The 22,458-nt window shown below is 45.9% G+C and overlaps 1 protein-coding gene across 1 annotated transcript in view; it reads right to left on the reverse strand.

The window, feature by feature from the left end:
* piwil2 (piwi-like RNA-mediated gene silencing 2) overlaps positions 1-22,458 on the reverse strand; it is a 142,310-nt gene that overhangs the window by 4,116 nt on the left and 115,736 nt on the right. The window contains exons 23-24 of the mRNA XM_073061751.1: positions 17,706-17,746; positions 520-948 (exon numbers count right to left, since the gene is read on the reverse strand). Of these exons, the coding sequence (XP_072917852.1) occupies positions 932-948; positions 17,706-17,746 (58 nt within the window). The 3' untranslated portion in view covers positions 520-931. The remainder of the gene's footprint in view (positions 1-519; positions 949-17,705; positions 17,747-22,458) is intronic.

Below are 22,458 nucleotides of genomic sequence, written 5' to 3' on the forward strand. Positions count from 1 at the left end.
ATTTTAAAAAGAGGAAGTGGGATGCGTGTTGGGTTTCAGTGGAATGGAGTTAATGGGCTGAGAAGCAGATCTCTAAAGAACGAGTTATCCACATTTCCAGAAACCAGAATTTATTTTTCCTTCCCTAAAGCATCACAATTTCACACACTTCTGATCTACATCCAACTTTGAAATTATTCAAGATGACATTAACAACACAATGCACGCAAAGTATTATTCATAAGCCCTGATAGCCACTCACAGCTGGTGACCTGCCCGAAAACACATTCCTAAAAAGGGGTTTGGCTATTTATTCCCCTCCATGGATGCTGCCTGACTTGCTGTGCTATGTGCTGTTTAACAGGCTGGGACAGAGGTCCCTGAAAAGAATGAGCTATTCATGTTCCCAGAAGCCTGGATTTAATTCCCCACTCCCCTTTTCTTCAAAACACTCCATATCTACACCCAACGGAATCTTTCAAGGCTGTAAGAACACAATATACTTTTAAGTATTATTAACAAGATGTGAAAGATACTCACAGCTGGTGACATTAGGCCAAAAACTCTGCTGGAAAACACTCCTGAAGAAGGGCCTTGCCCCAAAATGTCGACTGCTTATTCTTTTCCATAGAATAAGCCTGACCTACTGAGTTCCTCCGGCATTTTACATGTGTTCCTTCAGCATCTGGAGGAAGAATTGTTTGTTTCTGAAAACACACTTCAGAGCTTCTTGAGGAGCAGGAAGAACTGTGAGGTGTTGGTGGGTCATGAGGTTAGTCGTCCAGCCATGCTCACGGCTCTGATAGCTGGTGAGTCAGCAGGCACTCTGAAGACCTGGTGAATAATTAAGTAGGGATGGGTTTAAATTCTGCACTCTTTAGTCAGGCTGTGAATGGGTATCACTGTGACTCAGAAGGCCCAGGGCAGTTTGGTGCTCCCTTCATCCAAAAACCTATGGTTGCTGCAAATCTGAAATAAAAACAGAAAACACAATGCCCTCAGCAGGTCATGTGACATATGTGGAAATAGAGGTAACATTTCCGGTTGAAGAACCATTTCTTCTTCCACAGACACTGTGCTTCCAGAATTACAGCCACCCTCCTCTATGCAGAGGGTCTGATTTACTTTTGCTCATGGTACAGAAAGTTAAATTGCACAGTAAAGAACAGCAGAGTATTGGAACACACACAACTTGCCAGAGAAACTCAGTAGGTCAGGCAGCATCTATGGAAGTGAATAAGTAGTTGACGTTTCAGGCTGAGACATTTCTTCAGTGTTGGATCAGGTCTGTCAAATGTCACGATGATGGCCAAAGTGATTTTCCAGTTACTCAGCCATCATTTGAGGCCCTGGACCAAGTTCAGCACAAGGAAGGGTGGTGTAGTCTTTAAGGCTTCCAACATGCCATTAACAAACTCCACCAGTGTGATAGATGACCCTGCAAGAGATTGCCTTGTACTGCATACCTGCAGAACATAGAACGTAGAAAACCTACCGCACAATACAGGCCCTTCAGCCCACAAAGTTGTGCCGAACATGTCCCTACCTTAGAAATTACTAGGCTTACCTATAGCCCTCTATTTCTCTAAGCTTACCTTTGACATCTCCTCTGTACCTACTCCCCAGCACCTTAAACCTGTGGCAACTATTTCAGCCCTGGGAAAAAGCCTCTGACTATCCACATGATCATCTTGTACACCACTATCAGGTCACCTCTCATCCTCCGTCACTCCAAGGAGAAAAGGCCGAGTTCACTCAACCTATTCTCATAAGGCATGCTCCCCAATCCAGGCAACATTCTTGTAAATCTCCTCTGCACCCTTCCACATCCTTCCTGTAGTGAGGCGACCAGAACTGAGCACAGTACTCCAAGTGGGGTCTGACCAAAGTCCTATATAGCTGCAACATTACCTCTCGGCTCCTAAATTTAATTCCATGATTAATGAAGGCCAATACACCATATGCCTTCTTACCCACTGAGTCAACCTGCGCAGCTGCTTTGAGCGTCCTATGGTCTCGGACCACAAGATTCCTCTGATCCTCCACACTGCCAAGAGTCTTACCATTAATACAATATTCTGCCATCATATTGACCTACCAAAATGAACCACTTCACACTTAACTGGGTTGAACTCCATCTGCCACTTCTCAGCCCAGTTTTGCATCCTATCAATGTCCCGCTGTAACCTCTGACAGCCCTCCACACTATCCACAACACCTCCAACCTTTGTATCATCAGCAAACTTACTAACCCATCCCTCCACTTCCTCATCCAGGTCATTTATAAAAATCATGAGGAGTAAGGGTCCCAGAACAGATCCCTGAGGCACCTCCATGCAGAATATGACCCGTCTACAACCATTCTTTGCCTTCTCTGGGCAAGCCGGTTCTAGATCCACAAAGCAATATCCCCTTGGATCCCATGCCTCCTTACTTTTTCAATAAGCCTTGCATGGGGTACTTATCAAATGCCTTGCTGAAATCCATATACACTACATCTACTGCTCTTCCTTCATCAATGTGTTTAGTCACATCCTCAGAAAATTCAATCAGACTCGTAAGTCACGACCTGTCCTTGACAAAGCCACGTTAATTATTCCTAATCATATGAGGGGTGATTGATAAGTTTGTGGCCTACGCTAGAAGCAGTCAATTTTAGAAAACCTGGCACATTTATTTTTCAACACAGTCCCCTCCTACATTTACACACTTAGTCCAGCGGTCATGGAGCATACGGATCTTGGACCTCCAGAAAGTGTCCACAGAAGGGGTGATTGTTAAGTTTGTGGCCCAAGGTATTGAGTTATTAACTTCAAACTTTCTGCATAATCACTCAAAGAGTTGACCTGCATGTGCGTGTAACAGTAGCTGTATAACTAACCTCCTTCTACCACGAACTTATTAATCCCCCATCTGTGGAAACTTCCTGGAGGTCCAAGATCCATATGCTCCACAACCGCTGGACTAAGTGTGTAAATGTAGGAGGGACTGTGTTGAAAAATAAATGTACTAGGTTTTCTAAAATTGACTCCTTCTACCTTAGGCCATGAACTTATCAATCATCCCTCGTATTATACCTCTCCAAATATTCATAAATCCTGCCTCTCAGGATCTTCTCCATCAACTTACCAACCACTGAGGTAAGTCTCACTGGTCTATAACTTCCTGGGCTATTTCTACTCCTTTTCTCGAATAAGGGAACAACCTCCGGAACCTCTCCCGTCCCTATTGATGATGCAAAGATCGTCGCCAGAGGCTCAGCAATCTCCACCCTCGCCTCCCACAGTAGCCTGGGGTACACCTCGTCAGGTCCCAGTGACTTATCCAACGATGTTTTCCAAAAGCTCCAGCACATCCTCTTTCTTAATATCTGCATGCTCAAGCTTTTCAGTCTGCTGTAAGTCATCACTATAATCACCAAGATCCTTTTCCATACTGAATACTGAAGTATTCATTAAGTACCTCTGCTATTTCCATACAGACTTTCCCACTGTCATACTTGACAAGTCCTATTCTTTCACGTCTTATCCTCTTGCTCTTCACATACTTGTAGAATGCCTTGGGGTTTTCCTTAATCCTGCACGCCAAAGCCTTCTTATGGCTCCTTCTGGCTCTCCTAATTTCATTCTTAAACTCCTTCCTATTAGTCTTATCTTCTAGATCTGTAACATTACCTAGCTCTCTGAACCTTTTGTAAGCTTTTTTCTTCTTGAGCAGATTTATTACAGCCTTTGTACACACCATGGTTCCTGTACCCTACCATGACTTTTATCTCATTGGAATGTACCTATGCAGAACTCCACACAAATACCCCCTGAACATTTGCCACATTTCTTCCGTACTTTTCTGAGAACATCTGTTCTCAATTTAAGCTTCCGATTTCCTGCCCGAGAGCCTCATAATTCCCCTTACTCCAATTAAATGTTTTTCTAACTTGTCTGTTCCTATCTCTCTCCAATGCTATTGTAATGGAGATAGAATTATGATCACTATCTCCAAAATGCTCTCCCATTGAGAGATCTGACACTTGACCAGGTTCATTTCCCAGTACCAAATCAAGTACAGCCTCTCCTCTTGTAGGATTACTTACATTTTGTGTCAAGAAACCTTCCTGCACATGCCTAACAAACTCCACCCCATCTAAACCCTTTGCTCTAGGGAGATGCCAATTGACATTTGGGAAATTAAAATCTGCCATCATGACAACTCTTATTATTACAACTTTCCAGGATCTGTTTCCCTATCTGCTCCTCGATATCTCTGTTACTACTGGGTGGCCTATAAAAAAACACCCAGTAAAGTTATTGACCCCTTCCTGTTCTTAACCTCCGCCCACAGAGATGCCGTAGACAATTCCTCCATGACGTCCACCTTTTCTGCAGCCATGACACTGACTCTGATCAACAGTGCCACGCCTCCACCTCTTTTGCCTCCCTCCCTGTCCTTTCTGAAACATCTAAAACCCGGCACTTGAAGTAACCATTTCTGTCCCTGAGACATCCATGTCTCTGTAATGACCACCACACCATAGCTCCAAGTACTGATCCACACTTTAAGCTCATCTGCTTTGTTCACAACACTCCTTGCATTAAAGTAGACACATCTCAAACCTTTGGTCTGAGTACGTCCGTTCTCTATCACCAGCCTATCCTCCCTCTTGCACTGTCTACAAGCTTTCTCTATTTGTGAGCCAAACTCCTCTTTCCCAGTCTCTTCAGTCTGGTTTCCATTCCCCCAAAAATTCTAGTTTAAACTCTCCCCAAAAGCCTTAGCAAACCTCCCTGCCAAGATATTGGTCTCTCTGGGATTCAAATGCAACCCGTCCTTTTTGTACAGGTCACACCTGCCCCAAAAGAGGTCCCAATGATCCAGAAATCTGAATCCCTGGCCCCTGCTCCAATCCCTCAACCACACATTTATCCTCCACCTCATCCTATTCCTATTCTCACTGTCGCATGGCACAGGCAGTAATCCCGAGATTACTACCTTTGTGGTCTTGCTTCTCAACTTCCTTCCTAACTCCCTGTAGTCTGTTTGCAGGACCTCTTCCCCTTTCCTACCCATGTCATTGGTACCAATATGTACCATGACTTTCGACTGTTCTCCCTCCCACTGCAGGATATCTTGGACGTGATCTGAAACATCCTGGACCCTGGCACCCGGGAGGCAAACTACCGTCTGAATTTCTTTCCTGCGTCCACAGAATCGCCTGTCTGACCCCCTGACTATAGAGTCTGCTAGCACTACTTCTTTCCTCTTCCCTTCCCTACCCTTCTGAGCCACAGGGCCAGACTCTGTGCCAGAGGCATGACCCCTGTTGCTTCCCCCAGGTAGGCTGCCCCCCCCCAACAGGAGTACTTATTGTCAAGGGGTACAGCCACAGGGATACTCTCTAGTACCTGACTCTTCCTCTTCCCCCTCCTGACTGTAACCCACTTGTCTGTCTCCCATGGCTCCAGTGTGACCACCTGTCTATAACTCCTTTCTATCACCTCCTTGCTCTCCCTGACCAGTCGAAGGTCATCGAGCTGCATCTCCAGTTCCCTAAATCAGTCCCTTAGGAGCTGCAACTCGACACACTGGGTGCAGATATGGCCGTCCGGGAGGCTGGGAGACTCCTGAACCTTCCACATCTGACAGCGAGCAAAGAAAACTGGCCTCACACACGTACTTCCTTCTTTCCGCAAATAACACAGGTAAACCTACCTCGCCTCGTCCCGTTACAGCCTAAGCCCGTTGAGCCAAAGCCCTATCACTCTGCCACCCCTCACTCCGAATGCTGCCCACTGGATATGGCGGTCCTTTTTAAACCGTCCGCGCTCTTCTGGCTGACGTCATGCGCCTGTGCACTCTTGCCTCTTTTTTACCCCGAGTAGTAAAACTGACTTCACTCTGGAAATCAGCCACTCGCAGCCTTCTTGCTCCGAATCAAAAACTAAGTAACCAAAGAACAGCAGTCTTCTCTACCTGCCACCCCTCTCTGATACCTGGAGCTTCCCTGGAACACCGGCTAGCCAAGAAGACATTAATGGAGCCAGCACAAGGTGAATAAGGGTTCTCTGATAACTTGGTCCATTTTTTTTTAAAAGACTGAGGAATTGACATCATGCGTTTTTTTGGTTGCCTTCAGTTGCTAAGGCAAGACTTTAGAGCAAGCCACTCTATCTGAATAAAGACAGCTACAGTTGGTTAATTTGCTCTCTGAAAGAATGCAAATAATAACAGCTGGTTTATTAATGACAATGGTCACCTTTAACAAGAGCAGGCAGATCAGGATCTGGGAGTTGCAAGTTATTGAGGACACCATGTTGTGAAGAACAATGAGGAAGAGAGAAATGTTATTGCTCCTCCATCATAAAAAATACACTGAAACAGCTACTCCGGCAAGACACATGGCTGCTTCTGTCATGGAGTGGTTGGACAAGCCACAGGAAGGCTTTACACTGCCAGACTCCAACTTTAGAAGCAAACTACCAGCTGTGAACTTATGGCACGGGGCAGAAAAGGACATAGAGAATGATGGCAACTGGCCCGAAAAGAACATGGCATAGTCCACCTGCTGATGGCAGAAGCTCCTTGACCAGTCAGCAACTTGCCTCAGATCTACAGAAACATTCTTCCAGGTGAAGAAACCAAGAAAACTGCCAGAAGAGGAACAATTTTCATGCACTCAGTTTATTTTTCAAGAATTTGCTCTCCAAAAGAACAGTGGAAGCAGATTCAATGGTAGCTTTCACAGGGAAATTAGAAAAAATTGATCCAAACAGAACTCTGTGAGGCTGAATAGAACAGCTCTTTCAAAATAGCTGCATGCACATGATGGGCTGAATGGCCTGTGGTTATGCAGTTCTAGGTGACAGTGAACTGCAAGTTGACCTCTAATGGTCTTCCCCACTCAGAACTGATATCAGTTACAGAGTAAAGCTAAGGTTTAGATGTTGAGGGAACTGGCAGGCAATCTCCTCTGAACACTTAACATAGTTGAGTGTATTGACAGAGAGAAAATAGACTCTTTAAGAGTGTGACAAAAGCTGTACCTTGCACTGTGCCATTACTGAGCAGGGATTAAGGTCATTCCAGACATTGTTAGTCTAATGAAGAGTACAAATGCAAGAAAAAAATTGCAAGGTCAGCTCCTGGGCTAAGAAGATTGTTCTGTGAAGCGAAGTCTTAGTGGAATAGCAGAACAATCTCTGGAGTTTAAATGAATGATAATGTGGTCACATTGGAAGATTCTTAAAAGGCAGAAGTAGATACTGAGGCATTTTCACCTTACACACAGGGTTATGGACCATAAACATTACCTTAAGACCAAAAAGATTGAGCTGAGAGAAATTTGTTAGTAGCTTGTGCATATGTGAAATACTCTACCAACAGAGTATCCATATCGGAGAGATATTGTTAACCAAAACTATCAGTGAAATGGACATTAGAAAGTGGGGCAGAAGGCACGAATCAGATCAATTAGTACAACTATCTGAGTGAGCTTCTGAGGATGAATTGCACATACCTGTTCCCACTTTAAAAAGAAAATCACTAGTTTCAGCAGATTCTGGAAATCTAGAGAAACACACATAATGATGGAGGAAACAGGAGGAAATCTGCAGATGCTGGAAATTCAAACAACAACACACACAAAATGCTGGTGGAACACAGCAGGCCAGGCAGCATCTATAGGAAGAAGCACTGTCCTGACGAAGGGTCTCGGCCCGAAAAGTCAACAGCGCTTCTCCCTATAGATGCTGCCTGGCCTGCTGTGTTCCACCAGCATTTTGTGTGCAATGATGGAGGAACTCAGCAGGTCAGGGAGCATCTATGGAAAGGAAAGAACAGTTGATGTTTTGGGCCGAGGTCCTTCATCGTGCTTCTGCCCTTTAGCTTTTCCACTTAACACCTCCCAGCATCTCACTTCATCCCCCCCCCTCCCACACCTGGGCTCGCCTATCGTCTGACAGCTTATTTGGCTTCTTTCCTCTTCCTTTCCAGTCCTGAAGAAGGTCTCAGCCCAAAATGTTAACTGTATTAATTTCCATAGATGCTGTCTGATCAGCTGAGTTTCACCAGCATTTTGCGTGTTCTTATTTAATCAATAAGCTCTACTCCTAGCAATGATGCAGCCAGTTGAGCTATCCAAGTTCAACCCTGACCTCCAGCAGTGTATTTATTTTATTTAGAGATACAGCACAGAGTAGGCCTTTCTGGCCAGCAACCCGATTTAACCCTAACCAAATCATGGGACAATTTACAAATAATCAATTAACTTACCCAATACGCCCTTGGACCGTGGGAGAAAACCGGGAGACCTGGAGAAAACCCGCACATTCCATGAGGAAGGTGTACAGAGACTCCTTACAAAGGATGCTGGGAATGAACTCTGACTCCGATGCTCCAAGCTGACATAGCGTCACCCTAAACACAATGCTACAGTGGTGCTGTACACATTCTCCCCGTGATGGTTCCTTCCAGGTGTTCCAGTTTCCTCCCAAAGCAGGTACAAACACAGAAAACCTACAGCACAATACAGGCTCTTCGACCCACAAAAATCTGCTGAACATGTCCCTACCTTAGAAATTATTAGGCTTACCCATAAGCCCTCTATTTTTCTAAGCTTCATGTACTTCTACAAAAGTCTCTTAAAAGACCCTATTGTATACACCTGCACCACCGTTGCCAGCAGTCCATTCCACGCACTCACCACTCTGAGTAAAAAACTTACTCCTGACATCTCCTCTGTACCTACTCCCCAGCACCTGAAACCTGTATCCTCTCATGGCAACCATTTCAGCCCTGGGAAAAAGCCTCTGACTATCCACACGATCAATGCCTCTCATCATCTTGTACACCTCTATCAGGTCACCTCTCATCCTCCGTTGCTCCAAGGAGAAAAGGCCGAGTTCACTCAACCTATTCTCATAAGGGATGCTCCCCAATCCAGGCAACATCCTTGTAAATCTCCTCTGCACCCTTTCTATGGCTTCCACATCCTTCCTGTAGTGAGGCAACCAGAAATGAGCACAGTACTCCAAGTGGGATCTCACCCACAGGGCATAGGTGGTATCATGAAATGTTTCCCGTCAATTGCTGACCAAGTCAGTAGATCAGCTGGCCGACGGAAAACGGCCCTGGTACGTATCTGGGGGAGCTGTTGGAAACGCAGAACGGGAGCAATGTAAATGGATACTTGGTTTTTACAGACTCAGTGGATCAAAGAGCCCACCTCCATGTGTATAACATGCTGCCACTCACCTGGCTCCAATGCTGTGAAACACTTAGCAGCAAACTGCCCGATTACACTGGAAGACATTTCTCTCGGCTTCCTACGAGTTGTGGTGCCCAGTTTCTCTGTATCTTACTTGCTGGATAAGTTGGTTCCTAGATGAACTTGCTGGAGACAAAATGTTCTTGCATTGAAAGTCTGCAATCTGGCAAAACCGTATAGCAAGCCTCATTTGCCAGGGAGATGTGGTATCTGCCAGTTGCAGAGACAGGAACGGCTGGGTAATGATGAGAGTGTGGAATGGCTGGGTAATGATGAGAGTGTGGAACGGCTGGGTAATGATGAGAGAGTGGAACGGCTGGGTAATGATGTGGTATCTGCCAGTTGCAGAGACAGGAACGGCTGGGTAATGATGTGGTATCTGCCAGTTGCACAGACAGGAACGGCTGGGTAATGATGAGAGCGTGGAATGGCTGGGTAATGATGAGAGTGTGGAACGGTTGGGTAATAATGAGAGCGTGGAACGGCTGGGTAATGATGAGAGTGTGGAATGGCTGGGTAATGATGTGGTATCTGCCAGTTGCAGAGACAGGAATGGCTGGGTAATGATGAGAGCGTGGAATGGCTGGGTAATGATGTGGTATCTGCCAGTTGCAGAGACAGGAATGGCTGGGTAATGATGAGAGTGTGGAATGGCTGGGTAATGATGAGAGTGTGGAACGGCTGGGTAATGATGAGAGAGTGGAACGGCTGGGTAATGATGAGAGCGTGGAATGGCTGGGTAATGATGAGAGCGTGGAATGGCTGGGTAATGATGAGAGCGTGGAATGGCTGGGTAATGATGTGGTATCTGCCAGTTGCAGAGACAGGAATGGCTGGGTAATGATGAGAGTGTGGAACGGCTGGGTAATGATGAGAGAGTGGAACGGCTGGGTAATGATGAGAGCGTGGAATGGCTGGGTAATGATGTGGTATCTGCCAGTTGCAGAGACAGGAATGGCTGGGTAATGATGAGAGTGTGGAATGGCTGGGTAATGATGAGAGTGTGGAACGGCTGGGTAAAGATGAGAGTGTGGAACGGCTGGGTAATGATGAGAGTGTGGAACGGCTGTTAATGATGAGAGTGTGGAACGGCTGGGTAATGATGTGGTATCTGCCAGTTGCACAGACAGGAATGGCTGGGTAATGATGAGAGTGTGGAACGGCTGGGTAATGATGAGAGCGTGGAACGGCTGGGTAATGATGAGAGTGTGGAACGGCTGGGTAATGATGAGAGCGTGGAATGGCTGGGTAATGATGTGGTATCTGCCAGTTGCAGAGACAGGAATGGCTGGGTAATGATGAGAGTGTGGAATGGCTGGGTAATGATGAGAGTGTGGAACGGCTGGGTAATGATGAGAGAGTGGAACGGCTGGGTAATGATGAGAGCGTGGAATGGCTGGGTAATGATGAGAGTGTGGAACGGCTGGGTAAAGATGAGAGTGTGGAACGGCTGGGTAATGATGAGAGTGTGGAACGGCTGGGTAATGATGTGGTATCTGCCATTTGCACAGACAGGAATGGCTGGGAAATGATGAGAGTGTGGAACGGCTGGGTAATGATGAGAGCGTGGAACGGCTGGGTAATGATGAGAGTGTGGAACGGCTGGGTAATGATGAGAGCGTGGAATGGCTGGGTAATGATGTGGTATCTGCCAGTTGCAGAGACAGGAATGGCTGGGTAATGATGAGAGTGTGGAATGGCTGGGTAATGATGAGAGTGTGGAACGGCTGGGTAATGATGAGAGAGTGGAACGGCTGGGTAATGATGAGAGAGTGGAACGGCTGGGTAATGATGAGAGCGTGGAATGGCTGGGTAATGATGTGGTATCTGCCAGTTGCAGAGACAGGAATGGCTGGGTAATGATGAGAGTGTGGAATGGCTGGGTAATGATGAGAGTGTGGAACGGCTGGGTAAAGATGAGAGTGTGGAACGGCTGGGTAATGATGAGAGTGTGGAACGGCTGGGTAATGATGAGAGTGTGGAACGGCTGGGTAATGATGTAGTATCTGCCAGTTGCACAGACAGGAATGGCTGGGTAAAGGTGAGAGTGTGGAACGGCTGGGTAATGATGAGAGCGTGGAATGGCTGGGTAATGATGTGGTATCTGCCAGTTGCAGAGACAGGAATGGCTGGGTAATGATGAGAGTGTGGAATGGCTGGGTAATGATGAGAGTGTGGAACGGCTGGGTAATGATGAGAGAGTGGAACGGCTGGGTAATGATGAGAGCGTGGAATGGCTGGGTAATGATGAGAGTGTGGAACGGCTGGGTAAAGATGAGAGTGTGGAACGGCTGGGTAATGATGAGAGTGTGGAACGGCTGGGTAATGATGTGGTATCTGCCATTTGCACAGACAGGAATGGCTGGGAAATGATGAGAGTGTGGAACGGCTGGGTAATGATGAGAGCGTGGAACGGCTGGGTAATGATGAGAGTGTGGAACGGCTGGGTAATGATGAGAGCGTGGAATGGCTGGGTAATGATGTGGTATCTGCCAGTTGCAGAGACAGGAATGGCTGGGTAATGATGAGAGTGTGGAATGGCTGGGTAATGATGAGAGTGTGGAACGGCTGGGTAATGATGAGAGAGTGGAACGGCTGGGTAATGATGAGAGAGTGGAACGGCTGGGTAATGATGAGAGCGTGGAATGGCTGGGTAATGATGTGGTATCTGCCAGTTGCAGAGACAGGAATGGCTGGGTAATGATGAGAGTGTGGAATGGCTGGGTAATGATGAGAGTGTGGAACGGCTGGGTAAAGATGAGAGTGTGGAACGGCTGGGTAATGATGAGAGTGTGGAACGGCTGGGTAATGATGAGAGTGTGGAACGGCTGGGTAATGATGTAGTATCTGCCAGTTGCACAGACAGGAATGGCTGGGTAAAGGTGAGAGTGTGGAACGGCTGGGTAATGATGAGAGCGTGGAATGGCTGGGTAATGATGTGGTATCTGCCAGTTGCACAGACAGGAATGGTTGGGTAATGATGAGAGAGTGGAACGGCTGGGTAATGATGAGAGAGTGGAACGGCTGGGTAATGATGAGAGCGTGGAACGGCTGGGTAATGATGAGAGTGTGGAATGGCTGGGTAATGATGTGGTATCTGCCAGTTGCAGAGACAGGAATGGCTGGGTAATGATGAGAGTGTGGAATGGCTGGGTAATGATGAGAGTGTGGAACGGCTGGGTAATGATGAGAGAGTGGAACGGCTGGGTAATGATGAGAGCGTGGAATGGCTGGGTAATGATGAGAGCGTGGAATGGCTGGGTAATGATGTGGTATCTGCCAGTTGCAGAGACAGGAATGGCTGGGTAATGATGAGAGTGTGGAACGGCTGGGTAATGATGAGAGAGTGGAACGGCTGGGTAATGATGAGAGCGTGGAATGGCTGGGTAATGATGTGGTATCTGCCAGTTGCAGAGACAGGAATGGCTGGGTAATGATGAGAGTGTGGAATGGCTGGGTAATGATGAGAGTGTGGAACGGCTGGGTAAAGATGAGAGTGTGGAACGGCTGGGTAATGATGAGAGTGTGGAACGGCTGTTAATGATGAGAGTGTGGAACGGCTGGGTAATGATGTGGTATCTGCCAGTTGCACAGACAGGAATGGCTGGGTAATGATGAGAGTGTGGAACGGCTGGGTAATGATGAGAGCGTGGAATGGCTGGGTAATGATGTGGTATCTGCCAGTTGCAGAGACAGGAATGGCTGGGTAATGATGAGAGTGTGGAATGGCTGGGTAATGATGAGAGTGTGGAACGGCTGGGTAATGATGAGAGAGTGGAACGGCTGGGTAATGATGAGAGCGTGGAACGGCTGGGTAATGATGAGAGTGTGGAACGGCTGGGTAAAGATGAGAGTGTGGAACGGCTGGGTAATGATGAGAGTGTGGAACGGCTGGGTAATGATGAGAGTGTGGAACGGCTGGGTAATGATGTGGTATCTGCCATTTGCACAGACAGGAATGGCTGGGAAATGATGAGAGTGTGGAACGGCTGGGTAATGATGAGAGTGTGGAACGGCTGGGTAATGATGAGAGCGTGGAATGGCTGGGTAATGATGTGGTATCTGCCAGTTGCAGAGACAGGAATGGCTGGGTAATGATGAGAGTGTGGAATGGCTGGGTAATGATGAGAGTGTGGAACGGCTGGGTAATGATGAGAGAGTGGAACGGCTGGGTAATGATGAGAGAGTGGAACGGCTGGGTAATGATGAGAGCGTGGAATGGCTGGGTAATGATGAGAGTGTGGAACGGCTGGGTAATGATGAGAGTGTGGAACGGCTGGGTAATGATGTGGTATCTGCCATTTGCACAGACAGGAATGGCTGGGAAATGATGAGAGTGTGGAACGGCTGGGTAATGATGAGAGTGTGGAACGGCTGGGTAAAGATGAGAGTGTGGAACGGCTGGGTAATGATGAGAGTGTGGAACGGCTGGGTAATGATGAGAGTGTGGAACGGCTGGGTAATGATGTGGTATCTGCCATTTGCACAGACAGGAATGGCTGGGAAATGATGAGAGTGTGGAACGGCTGGGTAATGATGAGAGTGTGGAACGGCTGGGTAATGATGAGAGTGTGGAACGGCTGGGTAATGATGTGGTATCTGCCATTTGCACAGACAGGAATGGCTGGGAAATGATGAGAGTGTGGAACGGCTGGGTAATGATGAGAGTGTGGAACGGCTGGGTAATGATGAGAGCGTGGAATGGCTGGGTAATGATGTGGTATCTGCCAGTTGCAGAGACAGGAATGGCTGGGTAATGATGAGAGTGTGGAATGGCTGGGTAATGATGAGAGTGTGGAACGGCTGGGTAATGATGAGAGAGTGGAACGGCTGGGTAATGATGAGAGAGTGGAACGGCTGGGTAATGATGAGAGAGTGGAACGGCTGGGTAATGATGAGAGCGTGGAATGGCTGGGTAATGATGTGGTATCTGCCAGTTGCAGAGACAGGAATGGCTGGGTAATGATGAGAGTGTGGAATGGCTGGGTAATGATGAGAGTGTGGAACGGCTGGGTAAAGATGAGAGTGTGGAACGGCTGGGTAATGATGAGAGTGTGGAACGGCTGGGTAATGATGAGAGTGTGGAACGGCTGGGTAATGATGTAGTATCTGCCAGTTGCACAGACAGGAATGGCTGGGTAAAGGTGAGAGTGTGGAACGGCTGGGTAATGATGTGGTATCTGCCAGTTGCACAGACAGGAATGGTTGGGTAATGATGAGAGTGTGGAACGGCTGGGTAATGATGAGAGAGTGGAACGGCTGGGTAATGATGAGAGTGTGGAAAGGCTGGGTAAAGATGTGGTATCTGCCAGTTGCACAGACAGGAATGGCTGGGTAAAGATGAGAGTGTGGAACGGCTGGGTAATGATGAGAGCGTGGAACGGCTGGGTAATGATGTGGTATCTGCCAGTTGCACAGACAGGAACGGCTGGGTAATGATGAGAGTGTGGAACGGCTGGGTAATGATGTGGTATCTGCCAGTTGCACAGACAGGAATGGCTGGGTAATGATGAGAGTGTGGAACGGCTGGGTAATGATGTGGTATCTGCCAGTTGCACAGACAGGAACGGCTGGGTAGTGATGAGAGTGTGGAATGGCTGGGTAATGATGACAGCGTGGAACGGCTGGGTAACGATGAGAGTGTGGAACGGCTGGGTAATGATGTGGTATCTGCCAGTTGCACAGACAGGAATGGCTGGGTAATGATGAGAGTGTGGAACGGCTGGGTAATGATGTGGTATCTGCCAGTTGCACAGACAGGAATGGCTGGGTAATGATGAGAGTGTGGAACGGCTGGGTAATGATGTGGTATCTGCCAGTTGCACAGACAGGAATGGCTGGGTAATGATGTGGTATCTGCCAGTTGCACAGACAGGAATGGCTGGGTAATGATGTGGTATCTGCCAGTTGCACAGACAGGAATGGCTGGGTAATGATGAGAGTGTGGAACGGCTGGGTAATGATGTGGTATCTGCCAGTTGCACAGACAGGAATGGCTGGGTAATGATGTGGTATCTGCCAGTTGCACAGACAGGAATGGCTGGGTAATGAGAGGAGTTTACAGGTTTTCCTGTTCTGGCATAAACCTTCTGGTAAGAAATTGGATTTTCCTCCTCGGGCAATTCCTCACCCTCATTCTTGGGAATCAGTGTGGATAGTCAAGGACAGCCAGAGTGCACCAATTGATGGGAAGCATTTCATGAAACCATCTCTGCCCTTTGGGTGAGCCAGCATAGGCTCTAACACCACCACAACACTATACAGCTCCTCCCTAGCTTACAAGCCCGTTTTGTGCAAAGCCTATACAAAAGCATCAGTGTTTCGGAGTATTGTGGGAGGGATTTACTGTGCAGCTCCAGACATTTACTGAATGTTTAAGAACGATTCTGTTCCACATTACCCTGCCGTAATGTGGGTCAGATCTATATTTAAAAATGCTTTCCACTGACTCTGCTGGCAACATAATTCCAGTCTGAACTTGGAGACAGTGCTTAATTAAAAGAACAATGTGGTGGGGGGAGGAGGGAAGGGAGAAGAGAGAATGACGAAGTTTGGGCGTTGACACTTCACAAGATTACTGCAATGATTAGAAAGCACCCAGACCACAGTGCCCTAGTGAAGTATGTTGCTGTGCCTGGGTAAGATCAGTATCAGCAGCGTGACACCACATTCCTCTGGTAGTTTACATCTTCAACGCAAGGCTGATATTTCAAAACTGAAATCTAAATATTAAAAATGGCTAGGTGAAGTTAAAACACAATCAAGCATGTAAAGGAAAGACACTGATGGGCTGAAAGGCCTCTTGATTCTGCACTTTATAGTTTTTATTTTCTTTAGATGGGTTAACACACCATGGATTTAATTCTTTGTTCATCTTTCCTTACCAGCTCTTTTTAAACATCTACAAATGCTGGTCTCAGTCGGTAACAAGCTCAATGATTCCAATGGTCTGCTGGGTAGCGGCCTGTGATTTCCCCATCTTGACACAGATACCTAGATCAGGGGTTTCCAACCTTTTTTATACCATCGAGCCCGACCATTAACCAAAGGGTCCGTGGATCCCTGGCCTAGAAGAAAAGACCTCCCCTCTATTTTGTCTTGGATGTACAGAGATGTACATTGCTTGACTTCAAGACTGGACAAAGCAACCTGAGACATCAGGAATGTCACTCAGTATCGAGGGAAAAGAACCTCACTCTGCCTGCACTATTTCCGATACAGTCCAAAACAACAAAGATCAGGCGATACCTATACTGCTGGGCCTAAATCCGACAGCACAATGACAGCACTTTCTCTGGAAGGACTGCTGTTCAAAGTGGTCTTGCCAGAGATCAGGGAGTGGGGTGTGGTGAAGAAATTTCTTACATAAACTCCCTGAACATGGTATCCAGAGTAGATAATGCCACACGTGCACAATCCACTGAACAAAAGATTTATAAAATAACTTGGCCAGCCCTCATCTAAAACAAACCTCCTCTCACCCAGACAATTACGGCACAGATTATTAACATAACTACCAGCTAACCAAAACAAGCTCAATTTGCAAGCAAAGAATTTACAGATGTTCAAGTTCAATCACAAGGTTAACCCCCAGCATTTTGCCAGTACCCATTTTCAGCTGGGTGGACTGGGGCAATGTGTGGTTAAGTGCCTTGCTCAAGGACACAACACGCTGCCTCAGCTGAGGCTTGAACTCACAACCTTCAGATCACTAGTCTAACACCTTAACCACTTGGCCACGCACCACACACTGGGTCCACATGTGGACCCCTTGCTTACTGATATTAGTCCATGGCATAAAAAAGGTTGGGTGCCCCTGGGTTAGAGAGGTGTGATTGCTTGAGAATTGACTGGGAATTTTGTATTTCTCTTCTTGCCTTCAAATGGGGATCTGTGTTTGTGCCTTCTGCCTCTTTTGAAGGGCAGGAGGAAGTACGTCAGGATAAACTTGGCACTCACTGGTGTTTCTGCCTCTCCTGGGTGGGACTGCAAACAGAAGTTTTACACATTATATTTCTGCTGAGCCAACACCTTTTGAGCTCTGAAACTCAGTCTACCACTTGGAGTCTAGGGTCTAGAGCATCTATTTTAACTACCGTCATTTAACATGAATAAGCATAGTGCTTCAGAGCAGTCTTTATGTGTCTTGTTTATTCAGTCATCTCCTTCCGGCCATGTGTTACTCAGGAAACAAAGATAGCTTTAAAATCAAAAATGCTTTTGCATCCAAGGGGAGAAAAAAAGATTTAGGGCAGAACCTAAGCCCCTGTCCCAGCCTGAGCAGGACTCCCATCATTTTGGCTCCTTGAATGGACTGCTGTCCCATTTGCACTGTGTAATGTTTGATGGCTTCACAGGTAAAACAGCAGCTCAGACAGCAAGGCGGCTGGCTCCTGGTGCAGGGACTGGCCGCACAGGAAGGCTAGCCTGTGAGCGTACTTGCAGGGCGCCGGCACACGGATCGTACCTGACCAGTTCCAGTACAGGTGGCACAGCTTGAAAGTGAGTCTGCAACACAAAGATTAAAAATCTAAAGATTAGCTTTATTCATCAGCGTAACACACACAAAATGCTGAAGGAACTCAGCTGTTCAGGTGGCGTTTGAGTGGAATAAACAGCTGACATTTTGCGCAAAGGGGTCTTGATTTGGCATGTACATCAAAATACACAGTGAAATGTGATGTTTTGTGTCAAGGACCAACACAGCCCAAGGATGTGCTGGGGGCAGTCTGCAAGTGTCACCTTACTTCCAGCAGCAACCTTGTGTGCCCTCTGCTTACTAACTCTAATCCATCCATCTCTGGAATGTGGGAGGAAGCCCGAGTGGTCACAGAGAGAACGTACAAACTCCTTACAGATAGCACTGGGAATTGAGCTCTGATCACTGGTGCTATAAAGTATAAGGGAAGACAACTGGCTGATTTTCCACTGGGATTAAATTGATAATTGAGCTGACTGCTTCTAGCAAGCAGTTTGCTCACTACTAAAGGCTCTCACAGCAGCAGAATTAGGCCATTCAGCCCACCAATTCTGTCCCACCATTCCGTCTTGGCTGATTTATTATCCCTCTCAACCCCAATTCCCTGCCTTCTCCCGGTAATCTTTGATGCCCTTACTAATCAAGAAACTGTCAACCTCTGCTTTAAGTATATAATAAGTAAATATAACAGGTTGGTGTGGACTAGATGGGCTGAAAGGCCATTTCCGTGTTTCATGGCTCACTTAATTAGAATGTTCTCTTTTCATACATTCTTGACCACTCACCCTCAACATCCCCCATTCCCACTTCACTAACTCGCATTCATGCACAGTTAGTTTGAGCACTGTACATGATTGGCAGAAAAATACCAGAAGGCATAGGAGCAGAATTAGATAGATAGATAGATAGATAGATAGATACTTTATTCATCCCCATGGGGAAATTCAACTTTTTTCCAATGTCCCATACACTTGTTGTAGCAAAACTAATTACATACAATACTTAACACAGTATAAAATATGATATGCATCTAAATCACTATCTCAAAAAGCATTAATAATAGCTTTTAAAAAGTTCTTAAGTCCTGGCGGTTGAATTGTAAAGCCTAATGGCATTGGGGAGTATTGATCTCTTCATCCTGTCTGAGGAGCATTGCATCGATAGTAACCTGTCGCTGAAACTGCTTCTCTGTCTCTGGCCAATTAACCCACTGAATCAGCTCCACCGTTTCATCATCACTGATCTTCCCTCCTGACCCCATTCTCTTGCCTTCTCCTCATAACCTTTGACACTCTGACTAATCAAAGACGTATCAACCTCTGCTTTAAATATACCCAATGACTTGGTCTCCACAGTCATCCGTGGCAACTAGCTGCACAGATTCACCTGCCTCTGATGGAAGAAATTCCTCCTCATCTTGTATCAACTCAGAGAGACAGCAATTATTTATTGTAATGCCTGCACTGTTTTTGTGCACTTTATGCAGTCCAGTGTAGTTCTGTAGTCCAGTGTAGCTTTCTCAGTGTTGTGTTTTTTTATTACGTAGTTCGCTCTAGTTTTTTGTACTGTGTCATGTAACACAATGGTCCTGAAAAACGTTGTCTCATTTTTACTATGCACTGTACCAGCAGTTATGGTCGAAATGACTTGACTTGACTTGAAACAGACCCTTCAGCCCAACTCATCCATGCTGAGCTGGTTGCCCTCTTGAGCCAGTCCCATGTGCCTTTATTTGACCCAGGGGTTCACAACCTTTTTTATGTCATGGATCCCTACCAGTATCCGAGGGGTTCAAAGACCCCAAGTTGGGAACCCCTGCTCTAAACCTTTCCTATCCATGAACTTGCCCAAGCGTTCTTAAACTGTTGTAATTGTACACGCCTCTACCCCTTCTTGGTTAACGATTGATTTATGAGGTATGGGTATTGCTAACAAGCTCAGGGTTTATGGCCCACAGTACAATACCCTCCAGAAGGCCAGCTGCTCTTCTGAATCATTGCACAATGGGCAGAAAGATTTCCATCATTTCAATCAAAACTTCGCAAGAGTTGCATCCGATTACAATGAAGAAATCTTGATTCAATTCCATATTTTACAGCAGTCTGGCCAGAAAATCCTACAGTTCAACCAGGCTTGCTTGCTGATTTCTCCAAATTAAACAATATATTAAACAAAGACCAGGATATAAAAATTTCAATTGCCATCTAAATTTGTGCAGTTGATAAGAGTCATAGACTCATAGAACATAGAAACACACCCTTTGGCCAATCTAGTCAGAACTATTAATCATAGAACATTACAGCCTTTTGGCCCTTCTTGGCTGTGCCGAACCAGTTTTCTGCCTAGTCCCACTGACCTGCACCTGGACCATATCCCTCCATACACCTCTCATCCATGTACCTGTCCAAGTTTTTCTTAAATGTTAAAAGTGAGCCCGCATTTACCACTTCATCTGGCAGCTCATTCCAACTCCCACCACTCTCTGTGTGAAGACCCCCCCCCCACAATGTTCCCTTTAAACGTTTCTCCCTTCACCCTTAACCCATGTCGTCTGTTTTTTTTTTTCTCCTTTAGCCACAGTGGAAAAAGCCTGCTTGTATTCACTCTGTCTATACCCATCATAATTTTATATACCTCTATCAAGTCTCCCCTCATTCTTCTACGCTCCAGGGAATAAAGTCCTAACCTATTCAACCTTTCTCTGTAACTCAGTTTCTCAAGTCCCAGCAACATTGTTGTAAACTTTCTCTGCATTCTTTCAACCTTATTAATATCCTTCCTATAATTCAGTGACCAAAACTGCTCACAATACTCCAAATTCAGCCTCACCAATGCCTTATACAACCTCACCATAACATTCCAACTCTTATACTCAATACTTTGATTTATAAAGGCCAATGTACCAAAAGCTCTCTTTACGACCCTATCTACCTGTGATGCCACTTCTAGGAAATTTTGTATCTGTATTCCTAGATCCCTTTGTTCTAATGCACTCCTCAGTGCCCTACCATTTACCTTGTATGTTCTACCTTGGTTTTTCCTTCCAAAGTGCAATACCTCAAACTTGATTGTATTAAACTCCATCTGCCATTTTTCCGCCCATTTTTCCAGCTGGTCCAAATCCCTCTGCAAGCTTTGAAAACCTTCCTCACTGTCTACTACACCTCCAATCTTTGTATCATCAGCAAATTTGCTGATCCAATTTACCACATTATCATCCAGATCATTGATATAGATGACAAATAACAATGGACCCAGCACTGATCCCTGTGGCACACCACTAGTCACAGGCCTCCACTCAGAGTAGCAATCCTCCACTACCACTCTCTGGCTTCTCCCATTGAGCCAATGTCTAATTCAATTTACTACCTCACCATGTATACTTAGCGACCAAATCTTCCTAATTAACCTCCCATGTGGGACCTTGTCAAAGGCCTTACTGAAGTCCATGTAGACAACATCCACTGCCTTCCCTTCATCCACTTTCCTGGTAACCTTCTTGAAAAACTCTAACGGATTTGTTAAACATGATCTACCACGCACAAAGCCGTGTTGACTCTCCCTAGTAAGTCCCTGTCTATCTAAATACTTGTAGATCCCATCTCTTAATACTCCTTCCAATAACTTACCTACTACTGACATCAAACTTACCGGCCTATAATTTCCCGGATTACTTTTAGAGCCTTTTTTAAGCAACAGAACAACATGAGATATCTTCCAATCCTCTGGCACCTCACCTGTAGATTCCGATATTTTAAATATATCTGCCAGGGCCCCTGCAATTTCAACACTAGTCTCCTTCAAGGTCCGAGAGAATACCGTCAGGTCCTGGGGATTTATTTACTTTGATTTGCCTCAAGACAGCAAGCACCTCCTCCTCTTCAATCTGCATAAGTTCCATGACTCACTACCTGTTTGCCTTATTTCCATTGACTCCATGCCAGTTTCCTTAGTGAATACAGATGCTAAAAACCCATTTAAGATCTCCCCCATTTCTTTTGGTTCCATACATAGCCGATCACTCTGATCTTCAAGCGGACCAATTTTATCCCTTACTATCCTTTTGCTCTTAATATATCTGTAGAAGCTCTTTGGATTATCCTTCACCTTGACTGCCAAAGCTACCTCAAATCTTCTTTTAGCCCTCCTGATTTCTTAAGTATTTTTTGCACTTTTTATACTCAAGTGCCTTATTTGCTCTGTTTCCTATACATGTCATACATCTCTCTCTTCTTTATCAGAGTTCAAATATCCCTAGAGAACCAAGTTTCCTTATTCTTACTCACTTTGCCTTTAATCCTGACAGGAACATACAAACTCTGCACTCTCAAAATTTCTCTTTTGAAGGCCTCCCACTTACCAATCACATCCTTGCCAGAGAACAGCCAGTCCCAATCCACACTTTTTAGATCCTTTCTCATTTCAAATTTGACCTTTTTCCAGTTTAGAACCTCAACCCGAGGACCAGATCTATCTTTATCCATGATCAAGTTGAAACTAATGGTGTTATGATCACTGGAACCAAAGTGTTCCCCTACACACACTTCTGTCACCTGTCCTAACTCGTTTCCTAATAGGAGATCTAATATTGCATCCTCTCTAGTCGGTACCTCTGTATATTGATTTAGAAAACTTTCCTGAACACATTTTACAAACTCTAACCTGTCTGGACCTTTAACAGTATGGGAGTCCCAATCAACACGTGGAACCTTAAAATCCCCTAATATCATAACTTTATGTT

The sequence above is a fragment of the Hemitrygon akajei genome, chromosome 1 (genome assembly GCF_048418815.1).
Source record: "Hemitrygon akajei chromosome 1, sHemAka1.3, whole genome shotgun sequence".
In the NCBI taxonomy this organism is placed as follows: domain Eukaryota; kingdom Metazoa; phylum Chordata; class Chondrichthyes; order Myliobatiformes; family Dasyatidae; genus Hemitrygon; species Hemitrygon akajei.